Genomic DNA, 9,445 nt, shown 5'->3' on the forward strand with positions numbered 1-9,445 from the left:
CTTTGAGTGTTCCCCTTTTGTATTTGATTTTATCCAGGAGTTCTCTGTTTATCCATATAGATCTCCTGGTGTTTTTGTGTTATTTCCTCCGTCTAGGGATGCAATGCCTTTGAGCTTGGAGGAGATGGTCCTTGAAAGTCAACCAGCTTTCTTGGGCTCCCAGTCCCTCCAGGGCTTTATCCCACGGCACACTACCAAGGAGGTTCCTGAAGAGGCCAAAGTCAGCTCTTCTGAAATCAAGGATATCAAGCTTGCTGAACTTCTCCCTTAGGATCTCAAACTCCACCATCTCATGGTCACTGCAGCCAAGGCTACCCATGAGTTCAACATTACCCACCAGACCTTCCCTATTGATGAGAATGAGGTCTAACATGAAACCTCTCCTCGTTGGTTCCTCTATCACTTGGATAAGGAAGTTATCATCAGTGCATTCCAGGAATCTCCTGGATTGCTTGTTCCCTGCTGTGTTGTTTTTCCAACTGATGTCGGGGTGATTAAAATCCCCCATAAAGACCAGGGCTTGTGAATGAGCAGCAACTCCTATCTGCCTATGAAGGGCCTCGTCCACCTGGTCCTCCTGATTGGGTGGTCTGTAGCACAAGCATCTCCAGCTCCTCTTGTTTATTGCCCAAGCTGCAGTCATTCATATAAAGGCATTTGAGTTGGGCCCCTGGAGCCTCCAATAAAGTACAATTGTACTTCGTCTGTGGTAGTGACTCTGCTTCTGATGTCACTATGTGTATCCCAGGGTCGTTTTCATTTGATCTGGTTGTAACTCCTTCCGCCTTCACAGCTAGTTTAAAGAACGTTCTATGAGTCCCATCAGTTTTCACTTTCACATTTAGCCTCAGCTAAAGTGACACTGAAGGGGGGGGGAAATCTTTACTCTTTTAAAAAAAAATAATTTAAGCATTAGACTGCTTAAATTGTCTCAAGAGCACAACACAACTCTCAGTTCTTTATAAAGATGGCTTGGAAATAGAAAGTGATAAAGCAGCATGTCTGCACCATTTAGGCTTAGCCACAGTTTGAATAATTCTGCCTGTAGCATGAGGGCTGTGAAGAAAGCTGTAGTATGGGAGGGAAAATAAAACTCAGATGTTAAAAAAAAAACCAAACCCCACCCCAAACCCCACTATCAGTTTGATGCTGTTATCTGTCCCCTTCAAATTACCTTAATCATATGAGGAGGAAGTCGTGGTCCCATAAATCCAGGCTGCTTACTATTAGCCCCTCGCTGACCAAGGAATGAACGGGGATAAGACGGTGCTGGCAAGTAAAAAGCACGTTCTCCAAGTGTCAAATCATAACGCCTTGGGAAAAGAGCAGTGATCTTAGTTTAGAGTTTTTCAGCCCATTCTTGCATTAAACCCCATCCTATAATTTTATAGGAACAGTTCATACGACACAGAAGACATACACTGACGAGTTAACCAAGACAACAAACTGAACATTAGATAATGGTCTTCCTACAATTAATATCCTTTTCAGAGCAATAACTCATCCTTACACCTTCTATGGCCTTAATTTCTCCTCTCCTCTAAATTAGCCAGCTACGGAGATCAGATGTATCAATGTACACACAAGTGCAGCAGTTTAAGGACAAGCAATGAAAGATAATAAATGGCATGGGGAATTTCAGGTTAGACGGAACTCAACTATACAAATAGTAATCTTTTCCTAGGACAGAAAGCAAAACACTTGAAGAAAAATATAACAGGTAAGTAAATACATTCTGAACACATTTAGTATTTGTCACTACCTGATATAAAAAAGTACATAGGCTTGCTGATCAAGAACACTTTTGATATCAGAAGGCTCTACTGTCTCATCATTCATTCGATACCAAAGTCCATTACCAGCCTGCAAAGAAAGCCAATGATATCTTTAGATGAATTGCACGCTTTCCAAATGTCATCACAGATAGAACACTACAGAACAAAACATACCAAACAAAACATATTAACTCAACCTTTTCCCCTAAAAATAGTGGTTACCAGCAACATTTTAATTTGTCAGCACAGATTTTACCCTATCGGAAAGCAAGCTGGTATTTACCTTTATGAAGCAGATATAGTGTCCTGCGTTACTGTTGAAACCGTTATGTACAAGAACAGCATATAAAGCATAGATGAGAGGTTCTCCAATCGACTGAGACATATATGCTCGAAGATCCAAATATTCAGGATATTTTACATCCTAAGCACAGACCAAAAAGATTGAAAAAATTACCCTGAAATACTTCATAAAATAGTCTGAGAAAAACACTTCTAAAAATACAGACTAGCATTATATGAACGTGATTTTTTGATTCATTTACAAGTACCTAGTCTCATGAACAACATCTCACTTGCAGGGAACTGTTTTCTACAGAATTAGCTCTTTAAGAGTAAAGTATGTTCTTAAGGCAGGAACTTTATTAAAAAAGAAAGAAAAAGCCATAGTTGTATTGACTTTTCTTAGGCTACAGTTATTAGTCTGTAATTATTTCCTCCAAACATTAACAACTTTAAAATAAATATTCATCTTTGGGAAATTTCCCATTCCAAGAAGATAAAAGTGCATTAAGTTGTCAATATACCTTATTGATTTTTCCACCTGTAAAATTTGCAAATCTTTTCAGTGATACTGTGAGAACGTTGGAAGAACGATGTATCGTGTACCTCTTTGATGCAGGAACCATCTTCTTACACCTTACAAAGAAGCACAGATGAATGTTTAACAGTATATTCTTTTCCCTCCCAAAAGTCAAACAAGTTTTCAGCTCTCACACATGCTTATGCTATTTGAATGATATTTACTTGCACAATGTTTTTTCTTTTCATAAATCCATACACTGCATTTCAGGTTTGTTAACAGAAGATAGCAGGATATAAGAGGACAGCTCTACAGAACAAAGAATAAGGGATTTACAATGTTATCTTCTGATAGCCAAACAAACATCTGAACACATCTTCGTTGCACCAAAAATGTAAACCTTCTCAACTCCATGCACTTCCACTAAAGTTTAGGACAGCTGCTCTCCGACAACAGTAGTCCCCAGGTTTTACAATTTGAGAACCATGCAAGACATTGTTCAACGAGCCCACACAGGTTGCCAGTGTTAATTATCACTCAGTGTGTTCACTTTCACTGAGACCCAACCTCACTTTCCTTCACGGCAAACAGCAGGACTTTCAGGAAGCTGGTGTCACCTCCTGCCCCAAACCATTGCCCATGGCTTGGTGCTTCAGCTCACCACTACTTGTGGAACACGACTTTTCACTTCTGGCCGTATGAGTATTTCAGTGTGCAAATTCATACTTAAAAAGGCTGACAGGCCCCAGAATAGACAACACCAGGAATAAAAGTCCAATGCGAGCTAATGGCCACAATTCTTATGTTTCCAAATACTCAAACAGAAATGCAAAAATTACTCACTTAGAAACAAATATATTATTTTCCAAGACTTACATGATTTCAGTGTATCAGATGTATAAACAAAACCAAATGAAAGAACAAGAGAGATGTGTCTCATCTTATTTCTAACCGAAGCCAAAAGATAACTTATGCAATACATTAAAATTGTATCTTGTATTAAGATAAAAATAGCAATATTCTTACTTGCTACATTTATAGCTATTTTCACCGTCCAGTTGTTCTGGTTTCACAAATTGTTCTAGAGCTCTGGTGACAGATGTAACTGCCTAGATAAGTAAGAAAATAGAGCATTAAATCACTGGAAATGCAAAATTTCAAACACTTACTAGTAGTTTTTGTTAGAGAACCTTGCTAGTCCATACTTAGGTGACGTACTGTGAACCAGCAAAGACTGTGGCGACGGAGGCAGAAACAGAGTTACCTCATTTGAAAATGATTCTACTTCAAAATAAATAAATTTTGCAGTGCTATAGACAGCATCTATGCTATGCTTTGGCATCAGTAATGAGAACAACCAAACCCATCAGTCTAATAACAGATGTATATTGAAGTAGAATAATCGAGAAGCATGACAGTATCATTGTGTAGACAGAATTATTATTTTTCCAGCTTAAATCCAATGCAAACATGGAGACCCTTTACAGAACCTTCCACACACCTTCCACAGAAGAACAAAGTCCAATCCACTCCCATCCACCACTAAACTCTTTTGTTTTAAGAGTATGTTTTTAAGTCAAATGACTGTATTTTAGAAAGCTCTACAAGTTTTTATACTTCTCAACCCACATTCACAAAATATCTTACCTTTATATCCAAAGTAATGTCAAAGAACGGCTCATACGTATCCGAAACTGCTTTGCAGTTCAAACACTTTACTGGAATCAAAAATACAAATGCTTAATAATATGTGAAGGAGACTAACTGTGCAAATTTAAATTAGTAATACATATCACTTTAGTCAAACTACAAACTCCTTTACTACAGACAGAAAAAAAGACACAAACCAGTTCAAAGGACAGTATGATTTTTAAAAAGTACCTCGGGATCTTAGATATCCTCCAAATATTTGAGAAATAAGTGTGGTGGCTTGAGAAGATCTGTCCAATCTGGAAATAAATTAGAATCAGACCTCAGAAGATGTAAGAGGCAGAGTTAACTCTTCAAACAGGTTTTCATTTTACAAAAACCAAGGACACAGATTTTAATTTATGATAGTAAATAAAGATGTAAGATAGGATAGATAACTTTTAAAAGTTAATTTGTTTATGCTTACTTATTGCTTCCATTCAGGCAAGCTTTCTGCAAAGCATCAACAGTGAAGCATAAGAACTCATGGGCATCCTCTTGACTGCCAAAACGGAAATTTTTTCCTATTCCTGGAAAATAAGAAGGTTATCTCATATGTAAAATGAAATAAAACTCACATTTCTAAAATCGCTTCTTTAAAGTATCAATTATATACATATAATTTATTTTTTCTCTGAAAAAAATATCAAAAATAAACCCAAATTACTTACTTTTAACGCCATTGATAACAGATGTAGGTTTGATGGCACTATTAGAACACAGGACTTGGTTAATGTGAGTTTGCAACGCACACATCATACAGAAGCCTTGTTCATTACCTGAAGAGTGAAAGAAGAAAACAGCCCAGTCTAGTCAAGGACACATTGCTACAAAAAAAAGCCCAACCACCCTAAAAAACCAATAACCTTTAAGTTAAAGGTACTATGTCTACATATTACATTATCTTCTCCTATGGTGTCAATATCCCAAAAGAGTTGTGGCATTTTATTACACAGAACTGTGTAGAATAAAAAAGGTTAAGTCTGCATTAAAGTGCATTTTCTGATGAGAAATCTAAGTAATTATTGCAACGTCTTTTATTATTTTTTTTCAGGCTGACAGGAATGTGAACTCCACAGACTACAGAATATATGAGGAAACAATATTGACATTGATGATACAGCACTAAGAGAGAATGTGTGTTATTTTCAGCACACTGCTCTTAGGTGAGCTACATGACCCAGAGCTAAGAATCCTCTGGGAGAAATGAAAGATTAAAGTAGCTTATGTATTAGTATTTCTGCCCTCCTTTTTTCAACAGGATTCTTAACTGAAATCATTTTTATATATGGTAAGAAAACATGCTTAAATTTCTAGGAATAAATACTAAAATACCAGACTAGAAAGCATACAGGTGCCTTTGTAAAAATACAGATCTGTGAATACAAGAAGAGGCTCCTAGGCTTAAATAAATTCAAAAAATACAAATTCAAGGGTTTAAAAAATACAAACTTTTATTCAGAATAAAATCGGTCTCAATTTTAGTAGTCCCACACGAATTTCTGTCTGAATTCATAAGCGATTAGCTCATAGTGCTTTCTAGGGTGCTGGGGTTTTGTTAATGGGTCAACAGTGAACATACCATTTACCACAGTATTAGTGCATTATGGTATCGAGGCTGCAAAGATGGAGAATCTATGATGCCAGCACCCTAAATTTTATCCTTCTTCTGCCAGCAGGAAACTCAAATGCCAAATGTTCATCAAATGCCTTACTTTACAATGCACTTCATTATTCACTTGAAGCAAGAAATTATCTTTTTTTTTTTCCTTACAGTTTCACCACAGTGCATTACATGAATAAATGCACTTTATATGCTATCCTGAGCCTCCCGTTAATATCATTATAGAATCACAGAATCATTTGGGTTGGAAAAGGCCTTTAAGATCATCTTCAAAGCCAGGTTCTACAGATAAAAATAGGACAACTAAGAGTTTTCGTCACAGTTGTTCTTTCACCTTCAGAGCTGTCCAGCGGATTTATAATGATGTTAAAAAGTACTCACATGACTTGGTGTGTTCAAGAGAAAGCATGTAATTCGCAAGAGGAGGTGTATATGTCAAACACTGTAGAGTGGAATTAATGAAACACGTGTTGCCGACATTCAGCAGCCCAGCTCCAACACTTAGTCTTTGTTGCCAATCCATACAAATTTTCTCAGGTGGAAAGAGAATCCTCTGTGGTGGGGCAATTCCATCATTAACAACTGCAAGAAAGTTTTATTTTAAAAGAGATGTATTAGTTTTCGTTTAAAAGGGATATTTAAAAACTAGCATCCTGCAGAAGCAACCAGAAGAAACAGCTATTCTCCAAACCACAGAAATATATGACATACAGCTTTAAAACTGCCAGTTTAATTTGCTGGTCAAGACACTGTTTTGGACAACAGTTTATTCTCGTCTTTTAATTCTTTTAATGCAAGACAAACTACCACTCTAATTTTAGTAACTTTTGCCAGGTTCCTTTCAATCTATAGTCTTTAATCTGATAATTAATTCAGTTATTGTGGGTTTTTTTTCCTTATTATAACTTAAACCACAAGCTTACGGTTGTAATTGAATGGCAATAAGAACTATGACAGAAAAATAGGCAGGTAACTAGCACAGAAGGTAATCCTACAGATATTAGGTCTCTTCCTGAGCAGTGTTATCATGCAAAGACTTGTGAATAACGGAAGCCATGAATAGCAATTGTAAAATGTACTTTTCTCTGCATAACAGAAAAGACCTAGAACAGCATATTATAAAAAGCTCCGCATAATTGATTATAAATAGACCCAAAACTAAGTTACAAATAGATTGCAAATAGATAAAACTAGGTTTTGCCACACCAGTCTCTTCAGTTGCCTTAAAGGATTGCCAAAATTGAAGCCTGCTGCTGAATTCTCTACTTGTCCTAGTCCCACTCAATAGCTGTGCAACAAGTAAGAACTCCACATCCTACTTCTGTTTTGTATATAAGAAAAAGAGGGGAGGACACGCTTACCTAGATCTCTTTGGGCAAAAGGCTTAGATTTTTGAGATGATCTACAGTAAATAGCACCTCCAGGTCCCTTGTCCACAGAGACGTTGTTTGGATCTTCTGCCGGTGGTACCTGGCCCAAATTTGCGGTCCGTGACGTCATTTTTTTAGTACGGGGTTTCTTAGATTTGTCAGACCGTCTTGATGACGATTTTTTTGATTTTGAAGATTTTGGCTTGTTAACTATGGTCATTGTTCATATCTGGAACAGAGGCAAAAGTTCTAGTTGACATAAGAGTGTCAAGAAGCATTCCAGCATGAACACAAGAGTCATTTAGTCTCAAAGAAATAACTTGACAAACTAAATAGCTGATAATAATAATAAAAAAACCCCAACAGAATGAAAAAACCCAAACCTCCTGGGAACCACACACCTCTGAGACACAGGGAATGGGATATAGCTCAAAAATCTTGGGAAAGGAGGGCAAGAAAACACTTGTAAATTAATTTCCTCCAGGGTTTCTTCTGCCTCTCCAAGAAATATTTGTTTGGATAGAATTTTGGCAGCAGTACTTATGATATTCTGCATCCATCGCATCTACAACTCTTACCATCAACCAAAAAGCATCTTTTTCAATTCTGCTAATGTAAAGTTGTACATTTTCCCCTGGCAAAATAACAGAGGAATCTAAGTTATAGAAAGGAAATCCTGAGCGTAAAAGAAAGAAAAACAAAGCCTCAGACCTCAAGGACAAAAGCAATAATTGGTATTAAATATTTTTAAAATGCTGATCAGATTTCAATAACTCTTTAAATATACGTAATTGTGTCTGCCTAGTAAGCCGCTGACCTGATCAATTATCATTTTTTTAAACTAAAATTTTGTTACTATCTTACCATAGCACTTAAGGCCCTTTTTAAGTTTAGGGAAACTATAAACTTAATTGAGTCTTTAAAGTATAAGCTGCTTTGTAATACTGAACTGAGGGAACAAAGCATAAAACAGTTTCAGATTTATGGCACAATTTGATTGCTATTTGTAAAAATTGAGGTAGATTAAACAAAGCACAGTAAATTAGAGAACTTCTAGTCCCACTAAAGACAAATTACGTGCAAAGCCTTTAATTAGATATTTTTCCCTTCAAATTTTCAATTTTAAATCCACTCTATACAGCTTTTCCATTTCTGAGTGGAAATTTCCCTCTCATTTTACTGAGAGATGAAGACATCCTTGTCCACGTGGAAGACTAAGATGACAATTCGTGAGCTCAGGGATTTTCAGATAAGATCCAGTCTTCAAGTTGAAGACACCAGTGCCACCTCCTTTTTCCAAGTGAAAGGGAAAAGGGTTTCAACAACATATTTGAGGCATATTTGCAGGGCAAAAACCAGAATCAAGACTACAGTGAAAGGGGAAAAGAAGAATATCATCACAAAAAAGCTCGAGCATTATATCGACTAATGAGGTAAGCATTATACAACAGTAAATACCAGTGCCAGTAAGAAGAAATCAGCTCCACCACTTCTTCAGGATATGTCAACATAATTCTTAATTTGGACACCTCTTTAACAAAGAAGTACAATAACTATGAACACTTAGGTTTTTTCCTTTCCCACTGTTCAACGTAAATACAGATTCTGTTCCTACACTACTGCTGAACACAAATCTACATTGTCACGTATACGGAGCCTTATTTTCCTGTGCCGATGTCATAATAGACTGTTCCTAGTGCACCACTGAGAAGCAAAACAGATAAACCAGTTGCTTCCCTCCCACTTGGAGTTTTGCATCAGTGTCGTTTAGATTTTTTTCCAGCAGTCTCATCACAAGACACATCAGTTATGACTTGGACCTAAATATTTATATTTGGGCTCCACTTTGCACACAATAAATCACAGCTCGGGAAGACGCCCTACAAGATCCCATTCACAAACTGCGCTTAACCGGGGAGTAGTGATCACACGCCGAGCTCCTTACAAAGCAAACATCTTCAGCAGGGGCTGTAAAAAGATAACGTAAACACACAAATAAATCCGGAGGTAGAAATGAGGAGCAATGGAGAGCGGGTGTAGCACAGGCAGGAGGAGCGGACACGTTCACATCCCCCAGCTACAAGCCACGCTTCCACCCTGCAACGCTACTGGAAGCAACTACAACGGGGGAAAAAAAAGAGGAAACTTTCAGCGGAAAAATAAAAATTAAACCAACCCGGCCACG

At 37.2% G+C, this 9,445-nt stretch overlaps 1 protein-coding gene across 1 annotated transcript; it reads right to left on the reverse strand.

Annotated features, from left to right (window-relative positions):
* Positions 1 to 1,174: 1,174 nt before the first annotated feature.
* Positions 1,175 to 7,480, reverse strand: USP42 (ubiquitin specific peptidase 42; the record flags this gene model as incomplete). The annotated part of the gene is made up of 11 exons (XM_009869202.1): positions 7,252 to 7,480; positions 6,272 to 6,472; positions 4,938 to 5,045; positions 4,694 to 4,796; positions 4,459 to 4,526; positions 4,225 to 4,295; positions 3,604 to 3,686; positions 2,582 to 2,693; positions 2,059 to 2,199; positions 1,763 to 1,863; positions 1,175 to 1,313 (listed from the first exon to the last, which is right to left on the reverse strand). Coding segments are annotated over exons 1-11 (1,356 nt in total), but the record flags the coding sequence as incomplete, so codon positions are not given.
* Positions 7,481 to 9,445: the final 1,965 nt, after the last annotated feature.

This window comes from Apaloderma vittatum, unplaced genomic scaffold (assembly GCF_000703405.1).
Source record: "Apaloderma vittatum isolate BGI_N311 unplaced genomic scaffold, ASM70340v1 scaffold14575, whole genome shotgun sequence".
Taxonomy (NCBI): domain Eukaryota; kingdom Metazoa; phylum Chordata; class Aves; order Trogoniformes; family Trogonidae; genus Apaloderma; species Apaloderma vittatum.